The sequence below is a fragment of the Natator depressus genome, chromosome 4 (assembly GCF_965152275.1).
Source record: "Natator depressus isolate rNatDep1 chromosome 4, rNatDep2.hap1, whole genome shotgun sequence".
NCBI lineage: Eukaryota > Metazoa > Chordata > Testudines > Cheloniidae > Natator > Natator depressus.
Genome location: NC_134237.1, coordinates 81,048,230 through 81,071,558, shown reverse-complemented (window position 1 = coordinate 81,071,558; position 23,329 = coordinate 81,048,230). Strand labels below are relative to the sequence as shown.

At 39.3% G+C, this 23,329-nt stretch overlaps 2 protein-coding genes across 2 annotated transcripts in view; both read right to left on the bottom strand.

The window, feature by feature from the left end:
• Window positions 1-978: 978 nt before the first annotated feature.
• On the bottom strand, window positions 979-10,925 carry KLKB1 (kallikrein B1). The gene is given in 12 exon segments (XM_074952054.1): window positions 979-1,029; window positions 1,031-1,135; window positions 1,951-2,090; window positions 4,855-4,902; window positions 4,905-4,949; window positions 5,406-5,581; window positions 7,909-8,083; window positions 8,507-8,622; window positions 8,728-8,787; window positions 8,789-8,888; window positions 9,026-9,135; window positions 10,774-10,925. Coding segments are annotated over 12 exon segments (1,278 nt in total).
• Window positions 10,926-21,989: 11,064 nt separating this feature from the next.
• The window catches only part of LOC141985902 (cytochrome P450 4V2-like), a 29,017-nt gene continuing 27,677 nt past the window's right edge, over window positions 21,990-23,329 (bottom strand). Inside the window, exon 10 of the mRNA XM_074950082.1 lies at window positions 21,990-22,162. Coding sequence (XP_074806183.1) covers window positions 21,990-22,162 — 173 coding nt within the window. The remainder of the gene's footprint in view (window positions 22,163-23,329) is intronic.

Genomic DNA, 23,329 nt, shown 5'->3' with positions numbered 1-23,329 from the left:
TTTACAACCCCCATTAAAAATCTGAAATCCCATTTCAGATTTCAATCTTAGAAGTAGCTGTCGAGGCAACTTTCAGGCAAAGTTACAGAACATTAAAAAAAAGAGATAATGTTACGATGCGTAAATAACCCATTCACTGAAGGATCACCAAGGGATCTGACTAGATTTCCTTCTGATCCTTCATAAAAAAAAATTTTTTTTTGAAGAAATAAGTCTAAAGTAAATATAAAAGACATAACGTAAAAATTTGTTTGTGCAGCGCTTAGCTGCTACAGGGATGGGCAGTATAGAAATATCTTTGTATGAAGTTTACTAAACAATTATAGAAATTGTGTGCCATCCTTCCTTGTAATAATCTAAATGTTACGTCAGGAGAATACATATTCCACTAACAATGATCCCCTAGCCTATTAACCTCCTCACATCACCAATGGTAAATAACCATCTCGTCACCAAACAGAGCTGAAAAATGTTTTGATATTGAATCCCAACCTGAGGCTAATGACTATTGAACTTTGTAGAGGCAGCATCAACCAAGACTGTCCTGAATTTTTTATGCTTTTTTTCTGAACCCAGAATGTATCTGTGTCCATTCACCTCTTTCTTATGCTACAGGCTGAGAGCCTTTTCCCACTGAAGAGAAAGGCAAATCTTCTCACTGACTTCAGTGGGAGAGGGACCAGGTCCAGGAGAATGATTATTGGTATGCATGTGGAAATCAACGGTTTAGAACATAGTCTTTATTATTCCAGATCAGTGACTATAAAACAGGATTTTATTTTTATTTATCTTTTTATGACATACGATAGTAAAGTCAGTTCATTCTTGCATTTCTGCCTTACTAAGTTTATCTGCTGTGCTTTAGACTAAAGAAGACCACAATTTACAGTATTTCAATGTGTGTCACAAAATTGCTTTCAGGATTGTTGTTTCATGCCATGATTTAGGAATCCAAATATTTTCAAGAATTTTCTTGTGCTACATGTTTTTTTCTAGAATCCAGTCTGCATATTCCACCACTTTTGTATAAAACACCTGGTTGTTCTGGGCGAGCGCATCCTTCACCCCAGCTGGTAATGCCCACCACATACCAGATATTCTCATGTTTGCATGATAATGGCCCACCTGAGTCTCCCTGTATCACAGAAGGAAAAAACAGGATGTGCATAAATGGTTTTGGTTAGTACTTCTTTTATAAAGAAGGGCCGGATTCACCACAGCATTACTCCCATTTCAGACCATTCTAAATCCATCCGTTTCCATGGAGTTGCACTGCATAACACAGGCCCAGATCCACAAAGTTATTAGGTGCTTAATTCCAACTGATTTCAATGGGAGCTAGGCACCTAAATGCCTCTGAAGATCTGAGCTACAAGGGTGAATTAGGCTCATGTGTTTCAGGAAAGTTAACTTCTACATATTTTTCATTCAGTTAGACCAATTTCTACTCGATGCTATCCAGCAGAGTTCCAACCAATATTTACCTCTGCTTGTTTAAAGCCTAATGAAAATACACATTTGCATTTCTAATTAAGAGTTTCTTCTCCTTTATATACTGGGTGGGGGGGGGGAAGATGCCAATTTGCAGGCTTTTATCTTGTGCTCTTCATCTTAAGATCTCTTTGTCCTCAGCCTTTTGACTAAGGTCAAATGTAGCATAAACTTTCTATCTGGTTTGTCCTCTGTTAGGGAGACCATCTCCTCCCCACTGCTACTGTACTGTGCCAAAAAAGCAGGTGCATTATTGTTCCTGCGTGTTAACTGAAAAGGGTTCCATCTTTGTCTCAGTCATCTATGCTTTTGGCAGATCCAAGTGAGAATTTATGTTATCGCCATGCATATATCTATGCATCCATCTATTTCTTAATAGCTGATGCTATTTTTAAAGTGTTTCTACAAGATTGTAGCCAGTGATTAGAATGCACGATTGGGCACTTATCATCCCATTACCTTACAAGCATCCTTTCCACCTTCTCTATAACCAACACATATCATCTTGTCGTTTATTCTGTCCTGCTGATATCTTGTCTGGCATTCTTCATTTGGTATTAGAGGAATAGTAGCCTTCTGAAGGATATCTTGCACTTGATCTATTAGCAACACAATACTAAGATCACAGAAGTGTCAGTTGTATCAAAACAAGGAAAATAAAACTCTAGGAATCCCAACATAGAGTTATTACAAAGAGGGCACACTGAACAAGAGCCCACTCAACATGAACGTGCAAGCACCATGGGCCAGAATCTGCTCAGATAAGGCAGCGTAAATCCAGAATAATGCCACGGATTGTTGACAGAGCCAGTATGGGATGGCAAGTTAAGGTACATCATCAGCCCCCATGGGAGAAGGGGTAAAGGTGAAGTATAGGTGTCATATGTTATCACTTACAGGTGCCTCTGGTTGCCTGTCTAGCCACATATTAGGCTGCCCCTGGTCACTATTAGTGTGGCCTCTGGGTGTGATGCAACAGGCTATGGTGTGTGGCATGGCTATATCTTGAATTTACTATGCTGCTTGCTCTGGTACCCCTCAATGTCCTTTACACATGGCATATTGTCTGTCTCCACTGAGTACGTGTGAGTTCCTCCTCACCTCCCCCATATTGCTGCTAAAGTGCTGAATTGAGGGTTATCACCAGCTACTCACTGTGGATGCTGTGCTCCGTGACACCCATGCTGATGGTGCAGTTATGCACCATATTAATATCTACCCTGTTTTCCATATTTGCATCAACAAACCATGTGCGCAACTGGCTACTGTGAATCCACTGTTCCCTGAGGATTTCAGGAGAGGGTCCCTTGCAGACTGTAGTCCTGTTTTTGCAAGTAGTTGTGAGCACTGCATATTATAAATAATTATGTATTTGTGTTACAGTAGCATCTAGATTCCCCAGCTGCAACAGCTGTGGTGCTCAGGCCCTAGCTCAACACATGCAGATATGTGCATGCATTCAAACTGACAACAGTGATAGAGGCACTTAGTCATTAGATTAGAAGGAATCCAACGTATATTTCATTTGTGTAAGTTCATCAAATTTCACATTAAACATTAGCTCTCAAATCAGAGTAGGAAGATGGGTGAAGGAGCGATCCCTATGTAATATTATAATGTATACGATTTTAATCTTTTATTGTTCAAAAGCAAGGTACAGGGCTATACAAACAAAAATAAGCTCAATCTTTTTGTTCCTGGGCTTGCTCTTTAGACAGACTGAGAGGGAAATATCTATTTTAGCTACATATTGTTGTCTAGATTAACAAACAGCTAGAAACTAAAAGATTATACTGGATTTCAGTACTTAACATACTAAAATCTACATTTCAGATCAAGGTTGTATTCTCGAGCATTTCCATTTCTTAAATCACAGAATTAGGGTCTTTGTGAGTAACCTCTTGTAATTTTAGTCAATAAACTTAGCATTGTTTAATAAGTCTTTAATACTCACTTTTTATAATGGAGATTAAAAGAATTCGGGGCAATGCTGGGGCTATATTATAGTGGGTGCCTGGTGGCAATACCTGTAACAAAGGTCATGATAGAATTTTCTTTAAAATCACTCTAGCCCTGAGTCTGATCATATATACACCAATGTGAAAGAAGAACGTGCCGCTTATAAAATCAAAAGAGTTACAACGTGTAAAATTTGAATAAGTGATATCAGAATCATTCATTCATGTCACATGCCTATAACTTTTTGGAAACTTCTACTTTGATACCAACACCTTCTTCTTTGGCAATTTCAACCCAAAGTGAATATTTTTGAGAAAAATTTGTACTCCATTTTTTTTAGCTGTGGATCAGTGAATTTAAAAAAAGGACCTGATTTTCAGTGAGGCCTCAGCCATACCTATATAATTCTGGCAAAGTGCAGCAGCAAGGTTGTCCAATAAGTAGCAAGACCCATTTCAGAGGGGTTCTTTTAAAAAAAAATTTAAACGCTCAGATTTTTTAAATAATTTTTTAAAGGAATAGATTCCATAACACAACTCCAGTGGGCCCAGGTTCCTCCAAGTGACCCTTCCTAATGCAGCTCCCACTCTCAACTGGAAGCTGGGGAGTTTTACAAAGAGCTCCCCTACCCAGAATCCTTTGGTAGGAAGAGAAGATCCTCCCCTGTCTCTCTGGATGACTGACAGCCCAGCCAGCCAATCAGCTCTTTCCCCCTCACTCTGGGTTCTACAAGAGCTCCACACCCACCATAATTATGTTCTGAGAGCCACTTATTTAAGATATCATCCCTCACCCTATTTCCTGTCATGATATGGAGTTTGCTGAAGTGCCTTGACTCAATAGGCTAGATTGTGAACCATCTCCTCACAATGGTCAGGGGAAATATTCATGTGAATAACTGCTCACTAAGATGAGTAAGGGGTTTGCAATCTAGCCCCAGTAAGAAAAATTACTCAATTGTGTAAACGTTTGAAGGACCAGGCCATAAATGTATAACAGGTACATGGATGCACTTTGGAATGGATATCCTATGGACCAACAAATCAGCATCATTGACCTCATTATCACATTTCCATCAGTGTATGTGACATATGTTTGTGACTTGTTGGGAATGCACTGAGCATACAATCTGAAGTGACAACACAAGGAGTAAATTGCACTCACAGTTGTAACATCAGTAAGGCTTCTAGAAGATGTATACAGTATAAATCTAAAGGGTCCTTGTATAGTTTAGGAATAGTTTTATTCATGCACACTCATTCTGGTGGGAGCTCATTTAAGTAAAATAGTGAGCAAATGCACTGCCTTACATGTAGAGTGAAACCTCAGTTCCTGTTCACAGGTATCAGCATGACATGGTCCTTAAAAAATATAGGTATTCATGGGTTAAATATTTGTCTGTACCTTCTTCTTTTGTGTAACACCATCCGGTCACCCGGCAGTCGGTATAAATGTGTTTGTTTCTTCTTTTGATGGCAAGCATATGGGCTGTTGTAAATCTAAAATTTCATTTAAAATATTAGTTTAGTCAGAAGAAAGATTTAACTTTAAGGTTCTCTGTGTCCCCATTGAAGCCCTGATGCTATTCTTCTCCTTAGGCTTCTCCCTGCAGACTGTACAGTGCCACTATGTTCTGTCCAAGGTGGACAGGGTGAGACTCATAAGAACAGCCATACTGGGTCAGACCAAAGGTCCATCTAGCCCAGTATCCTGTCTTCCGACAGTAGCCGATGCCAGGTGCCCCAGAGGGAATGAACAGAACAGGTAATCATCAAGTGGTCCATCCCCTGTCGCCCATTCCCAGCTTCTGACTCCCCCCAGGCCCCATCAATCATATATTCTAGTAAAGGAACCCTAGCTTCATGCACAGCAGTGCTGAGAACTACCATTAGGTCACCCTGCCAGGCTTCCAAATTTAGAGAAATAATTTTATTATAATGTAATATTCTATGTACCAGTAAAATTCATAGGCTTATCAAGTTTCATTAAGGCGATGTCATATCCAGTTTCTGCGATCACATATTGAGGGTGAATAATAATCTCTTGGACTTTGAAGACAGGTGTATCCTCATTTATTTCTGATAGTTTTAAAATGCCAGTATAAACACGCCAAATTTTGGGATTCTCGAGACTAAAGGAAAAAGACAAACAAGCAATCTCAGGTTCAGAGAATTTCACTATTTTATATTGTTTGCAGGTGCCAATGTTTTCAGTTACCCCTGGGTGCACAGAGGAGAGCACTGATGCCATTCTTTCCATTGCTGCATTTTCATCGTGTCAAACTAAAAAGAGATTCAGCTTTTCCCTCTCCTCTGCTTTGCATGTCTCCTGTTCCTGTTCTCATTTACATTCCCATCTTCACATCAGCTTTCTCTCTCCTTTATATTCCCCTTCTTTCTGATCCCTTTTCATCTTTCTCTCTCTCTCCCTTCTGGTCTCTTTTTAGTCTCTTCTCTCCTTATTTTCCTTTCTAAGGGCCTGATCCTGATCCAAGCCACATTGAAGTCAATGTGAATCTTTCCATTGACTTTAGTGTGCCATTTTTTATTAGCCAAAATAGAATTGGGAATGTAAATTCCAGTAGAGTATATTCAAAGACTTATCTAATATAGAGATGACTCTTACCACTAAAAATTTTGCTGTAAATGTAGAGGAGAAAATGTAATTGCATAGAGCTATATGAAAAATTCCAGTTCATTTCTCTAGATTCAAATTTCATATGAGTGCATGTACTAGTGACTTTGTATGAGATTTTTTTATTTCAGTATTATACTAGTAAGTCTTTGTTAAAAGTTCAGTAAGTGCATAAATTAAGTAATATAAATTCTCTTAAATTGATTTGCTACAGAAAGTTTATATGTGAACTGGAAAATATCAGTTAACTAATTTTCCATCAACAAAGTAAAGCTATTTTTTTAATAGGGTGCTCTCTTGTCTTTTAAAATATTGATAAGGTTCTACTCCTATAAATAAACTTTTGATAACATGCATGTAAAGATAATCTTTACACTATTGGACTTGACACTCTGGGCCAGAGTTTGACACCCTGAGGTAAGACTACTTGCAGAGGTCCATGTGACTAAAGCTAGCCAATGTTACTGGATCAGTGCTCGCCGTCTTTTGGGCCTGTCACCTGTCACCTCCTTCATGTTCAGCATGGTTCCCACAGCACTGGGACAGCATCCAGAGACAGCACTTTCATCAGTAACTGACAGGATGAGCTGCTTTTTTAAAATGTAGACAGCCCAATGAGGCAAAGGGAGCAGCTGAATGTCAGTTGTGTATATCTGGTCTCCAAAATATTAATGGCTTCATGTGTACTCACCAACTTGTCAACCATTAAAGGTATGTATTGTATGTTTCTATGCACTGTAGCATTCAGTACTTGCTGGCTGCACTAAATTCCACAGTAGTTTTACAATTCACTAATAATTAGAACATAAAAATAACTGATTCATACAAAGAAGTTTTAGAAGAGGGGACAGGCTATACAATGAGTCACTTAAATTGAAGCATTTCAAATGTAACATCCTAGTAATTATACTCTAGTGATTAGTTCCAGTGTAAATCCCTGTTTCCAGGAACTTTTAAACAGAGTAGGGCAGAATCTCTGAAGTGCTCCAGCCTCTTGACACTACTCCAGGCAAACAGAATGGAAATTGACCAGATCTTGCCAGCTGAGAGTTTCCCTAGCACTGCAGAGTCCTCAGTTAGCAAAGAACTAGTTCCTATGTCTCACAGCCAGTGTTGGGGGATGTGCTGTGGGAAGAAGAGGGCATGGATACAGTGCTGCTGTATTCTAGCTATTTTCAACTGGCAACCAGATCCTAGGGGCTATTACCAGCTGTCATAGATTAGAACAGATTAGAGCAACCCCAGAGATTAGCATACAGCTCATGTTCAACACTGTATGCAATTATTCAACACTTTATTTGTAGGCAAACTTTCTTAACCATATCAAAGACACTAATCTCCATTCATGTCCAAGTCTTTGACAAATTTTGTCTTCAACAAAAGCCCTCAGAACACAACACCCTTTTTTTTTTTGGGGGGTGGGGGGGGAATAACTTGGTGAAAAATACATTTTTTTTTCACACTCACTGTACAGTGGCCACACAGAACTAGACAACATTTTCCAGTGAAATTCACTTTTGAGCTGAAAACAAGCCTGAGAAATTTCAGTCTGTGGGGTTTTAAAAGACATTGTAAATGACTGAAAATATTGGTACAGGAAGTGTCTTCTCATAAAGGACAATAGTGCTGAGCTCCAGTTGTTGTGGAAACCTGAATTTTCTGCTTTAAAAATCTCACCTTTTTGTTTCATTAAAATAGTTGCTTCCTCCGTACTCCTCATTTTTATTATTTATATTTATTTTTTGTGAAAAACAGGTGTTAACTGATACCTCATGTGGTGTCAAAGATCTTACACTAATTCATTCCTTTATGAGTAGTACTCACTTATAAATGCAATGTGCAGCTGTTAGAATCCTCTGATTGCTGATAATTGACCCTCCACAGAGATGTGTCTGAGTAGATAACTTGACTTGCAAGCTCACTTGCCATGGCCATTCACCGTGGAAAGAATCCGTCCCTCCGACAACTCTGTCATCTGGTTTACGTAGTTGCACACACACTATGGAAAGAATTAAAAGCCTATACAGCTCTATTTAGCAGTTTGCATCCCAAAAGATCTGAAAGTGTTCTGCAAATGATATATGAACTATATGTCAGAAACATTTCACCCACCAGTGGAATTTCAGCCACGTCTGGAGCATCAGCTAAGTACTAAGAGGAAGAGTGACACCTACCGAATTCTGAGCCCTTTATGAGTATGATCTCAGTGTAAATCTATTGTTTACATTATTTACCACTAGATTCTGCCACTCTTACTCTTGTGGAATAACACCTTGTGGGACTATTCATGGAAAAATATACCATTTATGTGAGTCATGGTGGTAATTAGGTATACTCATATTGATGTCAATGGAGCTATACACCATCATGGAATTTTGCCCATTAACTTTGCACAGCTTTATTAAGTGAAACTTTTGCTTACCAGTGCTGGCTTTTCTTTTACATAACCTTAATGTGTAGCCAGAGATCCTTCCTTTCTCATGCACTATTCCAATTGGGGACCCTTTTGAGGACATTCTCAAGTAGCATTTGCATTTACTGTAGATCAAATGAATTTTCAGATTAAATTATAATTTTTTACCTAATATACTTGCTGTATGACTTCTTCAGCAAACTTTAAAACATTACAAAAAATTATCTTACCCTTCCTTGTTGCATGATTCTTGGAGAGGAAAATAAGTAAAAAACTGGCAGTGGAGTGTCTGTGCAAACTTGCTGACAAGCTTTGTGCCCTTTAACATAGGTAACATTCAACCCATCTCCCAAAAAGTTTGTGTCTGTGTAAGTGCGGGAATGTAGGCTGTAAGGCATTAACATTGCATATGTTAATAAATCAACATGTTCCTTGCACTGGTGCTCCATTCTCAGACTAATTTTGTATTGCTTATTAAAATTAATCATTTGAAATTGATGTGGGTTTTTACTGTAACGCATGCTTTACCAGGAAAAGATCTTCTGCAGTTTAGAAGACTAAAACCACAGATAACATTTTCCCTTTCTACACGTCCATGTGGTACCCCATTTCCTGAGGTCTTAAGGAAACAAAGCTTTCTAAAAGAAAAATTAAAAATAGTATTAAGTCACCGAACATGTCCTAGTACTGATCTCCCAAACTAAATACCCACCAGTATAGATCAAACTGTAAATTGCACAATCTGGCTCTAGGGAAATGAGACATTGTGTAAATTGGCATAGCACTGCATTGTACCAGTTGGGGATCTGGCCTGTTATTATCAAGGTTTTGCAAAGCAGCAGCGCCTCCAAGTCTGAGCAAGTGAAGCTCCTTTTTCATTTGTATTGTTTTACATTACTGCAAAAATAATTCCATATAAAAAGACATTCAGAGAATGCTAAGGTTCCAAGGTTCGACAGCTAAGGTGCTAGAAAAGAAAGCGTATGGTAGTATTTTTGTGAAATGCCATGTGGTTATGCTATTAAAAACTGCCTGGTAATAATGATTATGCAAAAGGGGTGAGTTTAGGTTCTGCACAGCCTGAGCTTCACAAGGAAAGAGGAGGTTACTTACCTGTAAGTGGAGGTTCTTTGAGATGTGTGGTCCCTATCTGTATTCTAGTGAGGGTTATGCGCACATGCCGGGCGCCCAGAGCCAGAGCTTTCCAAAGTAGTTTTGCTTGTCGGTCGGCACATGCACCCTTGAAATGGCAACCTCAACCTTAGGCACTGACTCCGTGGGTGCTCTGGGGCCGGAGCACCCACGGGAAAAAACAGTGGATGCTCAGCTCCCACCAGTGGCCCCGTCAATCAGTGCTGCCCCCTATCTCCCGCCAGCGCCTCCTGCCCACTGGCAGCCCCGCTGATCAGCTCTTCCCTCTTCCCCTCTTCCTTCCAGTGCCTTCCACCCGCCACAATCAGCTGCTTAGTGGCAGGGGCAGGAAGAGGCAGGCGGGGGGAGGGGGTGGGTTGGAAGAAGGGGTGGAGTGCAGGCAGGTCCTGGGGCAAAGCTGGGGTGAAGCACCCCCCAGAAATTGAGAAAGTTAGCACCTATAACCTCAACATTCTTTTCACATAAGACTTTATGAGTATGTCTACACAGCCCACAGTAGCAATTTGCCCAGCCTGGACTGACAGACTCAGGCTAGTGGGGCTCGTATTAGTGCTCCATAAATAGCTGTGTAGACAGTGCTTTGAAGTTAAAAGAAAAGGAGTACCTGTGGCACCTTAGAGACTAACCAATGTATTTGAGCATAAGCTTTCGTGAGCTACAGCTCACTTCATCGGATGCATTCAGTGGAAAATACAGTGAAGTTGTGGCTCAGGCTGGAGCTTGGGCTCTGAAGCCTAGAGAGAGGGGTTCAGAGCCCAAGCTTCAGATACCTGTTTTAAAAGTTTAATACGGATTCATCTTTTGCTTTTGATTATTTAGGAGAATTTGAAGTTTGATTCCCTCTTTGATATGTATTTTCTGATTAACTTTTACGGTACGTGCCTCTAGATATGCAATTTCAATAACAGCCCCCTGTGTACATCGGAGGAAAGAATTTGGCCCTTTGAGAGATTAAGTGCCCCCTTTGAAAACATACACATATGAATAAAACATTTGTAAAGCTGTACTTTAGTGAGCATTCCCACAGCTATATTAATAGAACTTGTATGGTTTGTTATTAAAAATGGACATATGTATTTTTAATACTTCTAATTAGAATGTTAAAAATTAACTGTCATATTCACCTTTGTGTTTCTACTTTCCATTCCCTGGTAAAAAATGTAAAGAATAAGCAGTTTGGATAATAAGTACAAATTGTTCGACATACAAAGCTATCGGGAGTGAAAACACTTGTAAGATCAATTCCTGAAAATGTTGTTTGTTGAAAAATATCCATATGACAATCTGTATAAAAGAAGAAGAAAAAAATATCTAAACTCTAGTAATTTCTGAAAGCAGATTTCTGAGATGCATTTATATACAAGCCTTACTAGTTTTCCTCTGTTTGAAGGATATCATAAGATTTTAATAAGAAATCATATTTTTATGAACATCTTTTAAAAAAGATCTTTCTTTGTGTTCCTTCATATTTATTTCAAGAAGCAAAAGGAAAAAGACAAATATTTTAGGGCTGTCAATTAATTGCAGTTAACTCACATGATTAACTCAAAAAAATTAATCATGATTAAAAAAATTAATCATAGAATCATAGAATATCAGGGTTGGAAGGGACCTTAGGAAGTCATCTAGTCCAACCCCCTGCTCAAAGCAGGACCAATCCCCAATTTTTGCCCTGATCCCTAAATGGCCCCCTCAAGGATTGAACCACAACCCTGGGTTTAGCAGGCCAATGCTCAAACCACTGAGCTATCCCTCCCCCCCAAATCATTATTAATCGCACTTATAACAATACAATACCAATTGAAATGTGTTAAATATTTTTGGATGTTTTTCTACATTTTCAATATTATTTCAATTACAACACAGAATACAAAGTGCACAGTGCTCACTTTATACTATTATTTTTTATTACAAATATATGCACTGTAAAAATGATAAACAAAATTCCCCTCATTTCAATTCCCCTCATACAAGTACCGTAGTGCAATCTCTTTATCATGAAAGTGTAATTTACAAATGCAGATTTTTTGGGGTTACATAACTGCACTCAAAAACAAAACAGTGTAAAACTTTAGAGCCTACAAGTCCACTCAGTCCTACTTCTTATTCTGCCAATCGCTAAGACAAACAAGTTTGTTTACATTGACGGGAGATAGTGCTGCCTGCTTCTTATTTACAATGGCATGGCACTTTTGTAGCTGGCGTTGCAAGGTATTTACATGCCAGATATGCTAAACATTTGTATGTTCCTTCATGCTTCGGCCACCATTCCAGATGACATGCTTCCATGCTGCTGATGCTCATTAAAAAAATAATGCGTCAATTAAATTTGTGACTGTACGCCTTGGGGGGAGAATTGTATGTCTCCTGCTCTGTTTTACCTGAATTCTGCATATATTTAATGTTATAGCAGACTCGGATGATGACCCAGCACACGTTAGTTTTAAGAACATTTTCACAGCAGATTTGACAAAATGCAAAGAAGGTATCAATGTGAGATTTCTAAAAATAACTACAGCATTCGACCCAAAGTTTAAGAATCTGAAGTGCCATCCAAAATGTGAGAGGGATGAGGTGTGGATCATACTTGTAGAGGTCTTAAAAGAGCAACACTTTGATGAGGAAACTACAGAACCCAAACCACCAAAAAAGAAAATCAACCTTCTGTTGGTGGCATCTGACTCAGATGATGAAAATGAACATGCGTCAGTCTGCATTGCTTTGGATCATTATCAAGCAGAACCCATCATCAGCATGGAAGTATGTCCTCTGGAATGGTGGTTGAAACTAAATATCTTGCAACACCAGCTACAACAGAGCCATGTGAATACCTGTTCTCACTTTCAGGTGACATTGTAAACAAGAAGCAGGAAGCATAATCTCCTGTAAATTGTAACCAACTTTGCCTGCGTGATTAGCTGACCAAGAAGTAGGACTGAGTGGATTTTTAGGTGCTAAAATTTTACATTGTTTTATTTTTGAATGCAGGTTTTTTTGGTACATAATTCTACATTTGTAAGTTCAACTTTCATGATAAAGAGATTGCACTACAGTACTTGTATGAGGTGAATTGAAAAATATTTTTTTTGTTTTTACAGTGAAAATATTTGTAATCAAAAATAAATATTAAGTGAGCACTATACACTTTGTATTCTGTGTTGTAATTGAAATTAATATATTTGAAAATGTAGTAAACACCCAAAAATATTTAAAATAAATGGTATTCTATTGTTGTTTAACACCGCGATTAATTATGATTATTTTTTAATCATACGATTATTTGCGATTAATTTTTTTAATTGCTTGACAGCCCTAATATTTTTCAAATGTATTTAGTAGTTTGATTTCAGGATGTTTGCGATAGCTACTTGTGACATCACAACTACTGTAACTCATGCAATTCTTCTGATAACTTTCAAATTGGTCTGAATTTTTTCTCATACTTAAAAACACATTATATTGCCATATATTTTAGCCTCCCATCTATGATGGCCAAAACCAGTAAGTGTGATTCACTAAATGTCAGTGGAATTTCTTCCATATCCATGTGTGTGTCTATCTAATATAAACTAAAACTGGACAATGTGAAAAACCATTCCTTAGTTGCTACTGCTTTATGGCTGGTATGGGCACTGATACCTCTTAACATCTTCTCCCTTATTCACACCCCTATCCCATGAGTTCCTCTTCATTATCTTCTGCACTTTTGTGAGCAGGTGTCATCATTGCTCATATTAATATTGTAAAGAGTTGGATTACACTATTTTTGAGATAGTTTCCAGAGAATATTTCTATAATGGGACTAGTAGAGTCTGATAAGACACTCTAATGCAGAAAAAGACAAATAACAGAAAGATCAAAATGGTGTTGCAATTATTAGAAGAGATTTCTAGTGAAGGAAATTCTATGGCCTGTGTTATACAGGAGAGATGATCACAGAGATCTCTTCCGGTCTTGGAGTCTATGAATCTGTGAACTAAGATAATGCATGAAGATGAAGATAATGCAGAATCTGGGAATAATACTCAGAATCTGAGCCTGCAGTCCTGAGAATTTTGCCTGGATAGTAGGAACAGGCTTAAATCATACATTAGGCTTAGCAACAGGAGTCCCACATTTTACAGAAAACTTATTCTCTGGTCAGTTTTATACTTGCTTTAAAGGTCTCCAAGAGCTAGTCTACACTTCCGCGCTACATCGGCGTGGCTGCACCACTGTAGCGCATGTGGTGAAGATGTGCTATGCTGACAGGAGATTGCTCTCCCATTGGCATAATTACCTCAATGAGAGGTGGAAGCTAGGTAGGGAGAGAGCAGCTCCTGCCTACATAGTGTGGTGTGGACACAGCTTTAAGTCAATACAACTTGCATCGTTCAAGGGGTAGCTTTTTCACATCCTTGAGTGACGTAAGTTACATTGACTTAAGTGGTAGTGTAGCCAAGCCCCAAGTGTATACACTGCACATAATTTGAAGCAGCAAAATTTAGTCTATTCCTGATTTTCAGACTTTGATGGAATTTTATCTTACAACTTTTGTATCTATGTTACAAAGGTAAAACACAGAATCAAAATTTTGAGATCTTCGTCGCCAAAGGCATTTCCCATAGCAATGATAAGAGAGGAAACTTAAAAGAGTCAGGACCTGTAGTTTGAAGTTTACTGACATAGGCTACTAGCTACAGGTTCCAAAAAAGGAACGAGCTGATAAGAAAATGAAATTAAAGGTCTGATAAATCCAAACCATCTAAAAAATAAATACATCAAAATGTTTCTTTAGAATATAATTCACATGTGATGCAACTCATTTTAAAGAGTACTAGAGCTACCCATTATTGGGTGATTTACATACAAATTTTCTGTCGGACAGTCATTTAAAAATAACATGCAAAGTCGTAGGATACAAGTGGAATGACCACCTGGTATAGATACAATAGCATGCATTAGCAGCAGAAGTTTCATACCTTGTTTATGACTGCAAGAATGAATTAAATTTACAAATATTGGGACAAATTCTGCTCGGCTCTCCAATGGAGTTACCCTGGATTTTCACATGATTAAACTGAGAGCCAAACTGGCCTGCTAATTATAAATTTCAGTATTACCAATATGACCACCTCCTCCTAGTCCTTTATTTCCAAATAGTTTTTAATCTAAACAGCTCCTAGCAACAGTGTAGGCATTGCATTTAATCTTAGTATTTTAGCAAAATATGAAAGCTTACAAAATGAATCTTAAATTCTTCACCACTAAAAATGTTACGCTGCAAATTTTAGGAGCAGCAAATAAATGTTTATGTCAGCAATATAACACAACCGATAATCAGATCAACATGTATTGTGGAGTGGATACTGCCAATGTTTTATTTGATAGCAATTAAAACAATGGAAGTTATTTACCTGAAAGCACAATAGCTGCACATGTGCGAGTAGTGCTGGCTGGTTGGATAATGTGTATGCTCTGCTAGGAAAAAAAACAGCACTTCCAATTATGTTAAATATTATTTTGCATGCAATGTTTGCCTGACTTGTATATTTACTTTTAATGGGTACTCACAATGTCAACATTGTTTCTGTCTTTGGGCCAGATCCTTAGCTGATGTAAAGTGGTAGCACTCCAATGAAGTCAATGTAGCTACAGCAGTTTACACCTGCTGAGGATCTGACCCTTTTTAAAAAAATAAATGTCTAATCCCTGTTTTACAATAGTCAAATCTTCTTCGGCTTAATGTGGCGCCCTGCACAAACTAGCAAACATTTATGTTTAAGGAAATCTTCAGGGCATAGACAAAAGAGAATCCTCCTTCCTCTGTCATGTTCTTCCCTCTTTGCCTCCCCCACCAGGAAATGGGCCTGATCTCTCCTCACTTACATCAGTATGAATCTTACAATTATATCACTTGTGTGTTCGTGAAATGGTGACTCAAGCCCAAGTGAGTTACACTGTGGAAATCTGGTGTAACTGAGGAGAGACTCAAGTCTGCTGTTTCTTTCCTTTTACCACAAATTCCTGAAGTGCTGCATTTAGCAAGTGGAAACCAATACTCTTTTCAGTTAGGGGGACTGCATTCTGCTGTCTCTAACATATTCGAATTCCTAATTTTCAAAAGTGTCTCCATCAGCTACCCCACCTGTGTCTCCAAACTCAATTTTCCCTACAGTTTTTCTCACTTGTTATGCCCCCCAACATCCTCTTTCTTAACCACTTCCTTACTATTGGCGTCTTCTGCATTGATATCTTTTCATTTCTCCTTGTGGTTGATACTGACTCTACGACCTGTGTGCCCAGTGCCTTTCCTTTCCTTTGCTAATTTACCCCTGGAATGAGAACGTGACCTTTTACAAACAGACCACAGGTCTGCAGCACTATCCTGTTTCTAGGGTGACCAGACATTAAATGTGAAAAATCGGGACAGGGTGGGGCATAATAGGAGCCTATATAAGAAAAAGACCCAAAAATCTGGATTGTCCCTATAAAATCGGGACATCTGGTCACCCTACCTGTTTCACCCAAAACAATGGCATTCTGGAGGCTGTACATATAGAGGGACCATTGGATTCTAGGCTATGGAAAGAAATACCCTATTATCCCTAGCCTACTCTGCCACAGACTTCCTGTGTGATCTTGGCTGCCCTAACCTTTGGCTTATAGAATGATTCTTGCTCTTACTCTCTGGCCCAGTGAATCAGGCAGAGGAGGAATTTGGCCAACAGCCTCCCATACCCTGGTCAGTAGTACCACTTCTTCTGGTTGTGCTTTGTGCAGAGCCCAATTCAGTAGGCATGCTCTGAGACACCTACCAGACTGGGCCCCCCCCAGGCAAGATAGGTGGGGGAATGCAGAGTTTCAGAATTCTAGGGTTTAGGCATGAGCTATATGCTGGGCATCAGGACTGAGGCAGCAGTCTGAATGTTCACCCATGAAATTTAAGTGTCTAGGGAGTTTAGGCACCTACAGGGTTAGCAGAACCCTAGCAGGGGTTTTGAGGAGCTCACTTTTGGATTTAAGTGCCTTAAGCGGAAGTTAGGCACCTAAATCCCTTTGTGGATTTAGCCATTGGCCTCTCTGTGCATCAGTCTCCATCCATAAAATGAGAATAACAGTACTTTCCTGCTTTGCAGGGGTGTGTGAGGATAAATAGATTAAAAGATTGTAAGGCACTCAGATACTATTGTAATGGGAGCCATAGAAGTACCATGGAGAAAAATGCGGGGAAACAGGGCCAGAATACCCACAAGCTCCTTTTTCATCAGACCAGAGAGATATGTGGAAGGAGCAGGAGCTCTGCCTTTCTCCACTCACAGGCAAAAGGACAAAGAACCCAAGAAAGGCACTGGGTGGCCCTGTGAAAGCCGAGGAAGAGAACTGTTGGGTTTATTTATCAGTGGAAATATTGTTGACTGAGAATTTTGTATTGGAAGCCCAGTGCAGGAGAAAGTTTGAACAAGGTGAGGGAATGGCCTTGGGCAAAGAGGCAGAGTGGGCTTGAGGCCGGGAATGAGCATCTGCATATTTAGCTGCCCAAGTTTCTGCCCATCATGTCCAGTTCCACCACGAGGAGGAAAAAAAGCCTCCACCCTAGGTAAAGACTGGGAAAGATATTTTTTTCCCTTGTTAACATGGAAGGGGTGGAGTTTTTGGTTTAGCTGGATGGCTAAACTACCCAACCAGCAAGAGGGAAGCTGAGGCAACAGCTGTAAGAATTAAAAAGAAAAGGAGGACTTGTGGCACCTTAGAGACTAACAAATTTATTTGAGCATAAGCTTTCATGAGCTACAGCTCACTTCATAGGATGCATTCAGTGGAAAATATAGTGGGGAGATTTATATACATAGAGAACATGAAACAATGGGTGTTACCATACACACTGTAATGAGAGTGATCAGGTAAGGTGAGCTATTACCAGCAGGAGAGCGGGGGGGAGAACCTTTTGTAGTGGTAATCAAGGTGGGTCATTTCCGGCAGTTGACAAGAACGTCTGAGGAACAGTGGGGGGTGGGTGGGGGGAATAAACATGGGGAAATAGTTTTACCTTGTGTAATGACCCATCCGCTCCCAGTCTCTATTCAAGCCTAAGTTAATTGTATCCAGTTTGCAAATTAATTCCAATTCAGCAGTCTCTCGTTGGAGTCTGTTTTTGAAGTTCTTTTGTTGAAGAATTGCCACTTTTAGGTCTGTAATCGAGTGACCAGAGAGATTGAAGTGTTCTCCAACTGGTTTTTGAATGTTATAATTCTTGACGTCTGATTTGTGTCCATTTATTCTTTTACGTAGAGACTGTCCAGTTTGACCAATGGACATGGCAGAGGGGCATTGCTGGCACATGATGGCATATATCACATTGGTAGATGCGCAGGTGAACGAGCCTCTGATAGTGTGGCTGATGTGATTAGGCCCTATGATGGTGTCCCCTGAATAGATACAGACTAACATGGCTGCTACTCTGAAACCTACAAGAACTAAGTCATTGTAACACCTTTTTCTAGTTTACAAACCTTTGAATTGACTAAGTGGAATTCTGTGTCACAGGTATTCAGTGAATAATTTCTGTGTACAAATTTCATCCCAAACATTGTGCAGTTTAGCTGTTTACTGCTCTCTATTTTAGGTGTGTGATTGGCCAGTACTATTGTTTCCTGTTCCTGACAGGGTGACTAAAACTTTTAAACATACTTTATTCACACTGTTTATTATTTTATTTCTGGCACAAATTTTTGAAAGAATGATTATTTGTGCTAAAAACTATTAAAATCTCAACTATTCAGATATTAACATTTTCACAAAAACCTCAGCACTTGTCTGAATACAAGAGCAAGCTGAACTTGCTATTTTTGTTCATGAAATTATTTACAAGTCACTTTTTGAATTATTCGACCAGCTCTAGTAAAGAGTGGATGTGACCTCTGAATTTCATATTAGAAACAATTTATCTTCTCTGAGTCTTTCATGGACATCATTCAATTCCTGGCTTGTGCACCCATACACACGGTAAATTGTATTTGCATTTCTCAAAGACATTTGTAATTAGAAAAATATTAAAAATCATTGCATTAACTGTCACAGTACAAACAGATTATTTAAGATATATTGTTTTATTGATCTAGGGAGCAATGTAGCAAATTCAACATTTTATAAACAAATTCACAACACTGTAAGGCAACAACATATTACAGAATGCATCTGATGAAGTGAGCTGTAGCTCACGAAAGCTTATGCTCAAATAAATTTGTTAGTCTCTAAGGTGCCACAAGTACTCCTTGTCTTTTAACATATTAAGTGTCCCTCTGTTGCAATTTTAATCTTTCCATTTTGTAACATCCCCACTATATTTTTACATGGAAATGTACACTGTGTAATATGTCTTCAGTTTAAAAATATCTTTAATAAAAACTTTATTGAAAAATAATGCATATTGTCCAGATAGCTAAAAATAGACCAAGGTTAGGTACATTAAATACATTACCAATATTTCCTATATGAAAGGATTGTAAGGTGGGGGATTCCAACAATTGGGAGAGGGGTCCCAGGTCCCAGCCACACACCTCTGCACAAATACCAACACTCTCTCCTACAGGGGTCAGGAGTATGCACTACACTTAACAACAGAACAACACTTATCTCACCCAAGCAAACAAGGAGTAGACCTAGGTCAGGAACTCTAGCAGGGGTTATACAGACTTTCTTGCCCCGATAGAGCCACAGCCCCTCCCGCGCTGGCTGGCTAGACACACATAGACTCTCTGCCCCACGCCAATGCAATCCCCAACCCCTTGGGTCAGGCTAACCTGTGAGCTCAGAACAGTGGTCTCAGCTGTCCTGTGAACTCCAGGCTGTGCATTTATGAAAGTCTCCTTTTGCAAGCAACTGGCTCTCCTCCAAGCAGCTCCAGGTTCAGTCTCTCTCTCTCTCTGCCGCAGCTCAGGGCTACTGCTTGCTGGCCAGCTTCTTCTTTATTCCTTCTCTGAATCTTCCCAGGCTGGTGAACCATCCCACCTCCTGTCTGCTCATTGGCTCAAACCCTTTCAGAGTTAATTCAGTGTCCTTGTTTTTGAGGGGCACTCCCCACACAGTCAATCAAGTGTGTGCTTCATGGAGTTGTAGAGAGAGAGAAGAGCTTTCTGCCCAGCCCCACAGTACAAAATCATAAACTGCCATGATATTTCACTTCCGTGTCAGCTCTTTGTCCACCCTGTGAGAATAGCAGCAATTCATGGCTGGGGGGGGGTCAAATTCTATTCTCAATTACTAGGTGCAGCACCAACTGACTCGAGTAGGATTTGGACCAGGAGTTGGATCTCAGAGCAGACTTTGACCCTGAATGTCAAATTGTTACAATTATTTGTGCTGGCAACCAAAATTCTCACTTTGTGCACAGGCCAGGCAAACACAGATCCACCTTGTGCTGGAGTAACTGCTCTATAACCTATGTAACCTATCCTTGCAACAAAGCCCGATGCCAACTCTGTCCACATATTTATTCAAGTGACACCATCATAGGACCCAATCACATCAGCCACGCCATCAGGGGCTCGTTCACCTGCACATCTACCAATGTGATATATGACATCATGTGCCAGCAATGCCCTCTGCCATGTACATTGGCCAGACCGGACAGTCTCTACGCAAAAGAATAAATGGACACAAATCTGACTTCAGGAATCATAACATTCGAAAACCGGTAGGAGAACACTTCAACCTCTCTGGCCACTCAGTAACAGACTTAAACGTGGCAATTTTGCAACAGAAAAGCTTCAAAAACAGACTCCAATGAGAAACTGCTGAGCTTGAATTAATATACAAAGTAGATACTATTAACTTGGGTTTGAATAGAGAATAGGAGTTGCTGGGTCATTACACATATTGAATCTATTTCCCTATGTTAAGTATCCTCACACCTTCTTGTCAACTGTCTAAATGGGCCATCTTGATTATCACTACAAAAGTTTTCTTTTCTCCTGCTGATAATAGCTCATCTTAATTAATTAGCCTCTTACAGTTGGTATGGCTACTTCCACCTTTTCATGTTCTCTGTATGTATATATATATATATATCTTCTTACTATATGTTCCATTCTATGCATCCGATGAAGTGGGCTGTAGCCCACGAAAGCTTATGCTCTAATAAATTTGTTAGTCTCTAAGGTGCTACAAGTACTCCTTTTCTTTTTGCTCTATTAAGGGAGGTAGTTCATCATCCAGGCTACCTCGATTTTCTTTTTCTCCTAAGGAAAGATGCTCATCTACTGATTGATTTTGTGAGCCAAATGCCAGAAACTGAACAAAAAATCCATTCTAATAATTTATAACCATTTGTAAAGGATGTCAATATCATTTAAAGTGCAGAGGTTTATATAAATCTCAATCAGATTATATCATACTATATAATATAAGTTACGTGACAAATTAATCCAACAGTCAAGGCCGCAATAACATTCAAAAATAACTGTGAAAAACACATACATTTTGGAAAATATATTTCCCTCCCTTCAATAGGCACACTGGAAGTCATTTGTGAAATTCTCCCCTCATTCACGCAGGAATAACTCTATTGAAGCCAGTAAGACTGCACTGCTTTAAGTGAGAGGAGAGTTTGGGACATGCCATAAATTGCAGAATGAACTCAACAACAACAAAAAACAATTTTGGATGAATAATCGCTAAATATACTGAGCCAGATCCTGAGCTGGTGAAAACTCACACAGCTCCACTGAAGACCATAGAGCTAAGCTGATTCATACCAGCTAAGGATCTGGCTCATTCTTTTCAGATCTCTCCAAATTCACATTCAGTTTTCTACATTTAGCCTGTCAAGGCTACAGTTCCATGCAAGAACTATAGTTGTCTGATTTCTCTCACATAAGGTATGGAGTTGTCCACCAAAAATATTCTAATGAAGACTGTAACAGTACCTTGCATTTGTAATTAAGAGACAGTGGGTGGAATACCACCTCCATACCCTCACCCTTGGGAGAGTGGAAGCTGGGCATGTCCTACACCTTAGTAACTTTTCCTCCAGGGTGAGAAGTCAGTCAGCTGACCATTTCATGGAGCAATATGAATGGTGGTCTCAGAGAAAATGATGTAAAGTGCCAAGACAATGGATAGTAAGGATACAAGGCATTCAACTGTCAATGCTACTTTCTGAGACATCCTGAGCCAACTAAATGGGAGGGAAAGATCACATCCTGAGATAAATATTTATAGGTCAAAAGGTCAAGAGATTCTGAAATATTTTGATATATTTACAATTCTGTTAAATCTTCTTATGTGATTAAAGATGAATAAACTACAGGATACTACTGAGTACATGTTCTAGGATCTAAAATCCTTGTAAGCTTTATTCTTATGACACACACTCTCTTCTCCTCTTCAGCTGGATCCAGATGCCCTTATTTGGGCGAAGAATTAATTCTGCGACCAAACCAAGATCTTCTCGCTTTTGACTTGTTTCCACCCAAAAGCGTCGTAGGATGATGGCTAGAACAGCTCTCTCTTCCACCTGTGCAAAGCGCTGGCCTTCAGGTTAAATTGGAACATAAACAATAGTAGTTTAGTACTAACAGCCCTCATAATTACACTTAAAGATTTCTCACAAAATGCAGCATGGGAATAACTGTGCATCTATAGTCACAGATTATAAACCAATATGGCCCAAATTCAGGATAGTACAGATGTTACCAAGAATGGGATTTGTGATAGATCTGTTTCCTCCCATATCTACAGCAGGAAAGAATCAGATTTAAAATATGCATAGCCTCCACTTGGAGCTTAAAGTTGGCCTTAAAGTTAAACTTAAACTTAAAGTATCATGGAGGAAAACCTAATACAAAATGTGACCCTGTTATGTTACATTTAGGCCTAAATGAGGAGGAGGAGGGCTCAGCTCCAGGATCACCGCACATGGACAGCAGGAAGAGGAAGAGCACACATAGAAGGAAAAAAGAGAGAGCTTTGTTGATTTCATTTTTATCCTAAAAGTAGAGTGTGCTGGTGAAATAGGGAGGGGAGAAATTAGACAAATAATCAAAGGTTTAAGAGAAAAGTAGAGAGAGGATAAAATAGAAATAAAAAGAAAAAGGAGCTAAGCAAATTGACAAGGGTCACAGACCAGGCAGCTAGCCAAAGATTATAGAGGCAGAGGATTTTAAAAGTTGTGTTGTGCTGTCTGTGAGAGCTATGGCAGTTTCCTGCAATATCTTTGGGAGATCTAATTGTATTAAGTTTATATATCATTGTGGGCCAGGGATTATATGTAATTCCATGGGGCAGGTAACCACAGCCCCTCCAGGAACTAAGAACAGTTGCAAGGTGATAAGGCAAATTCACTCAGATAGTAAAGCCTCCAATGAGGTACCACCACCTAGAGAGGCCCGCATATACTAGTTCAGACTGGGTTCTCCAGAGGCCAACAGACAAAGAAAGGACTTTTGGATAAATAGTTTGAATTTAAACTGACTTGGGGCCTTCTTTCTGATCCAGCAAATAGACAGGACCTGCTGTCCACGGGAAGGGCCCCAATCTTTTGGGAAGGGTTGGAAGGACTGAGACCAACCAGAACCCTTGTGGAGATAGGGGTAATCTTTGATAAGTTTATTAGTACATGTGTAGGTTCTTTTTGTTTGTTTGTTTTTAATATGTTTTCTCTGTAATGCTTTTATCTTAAGAAAAAGTGTGCTTGCTTAG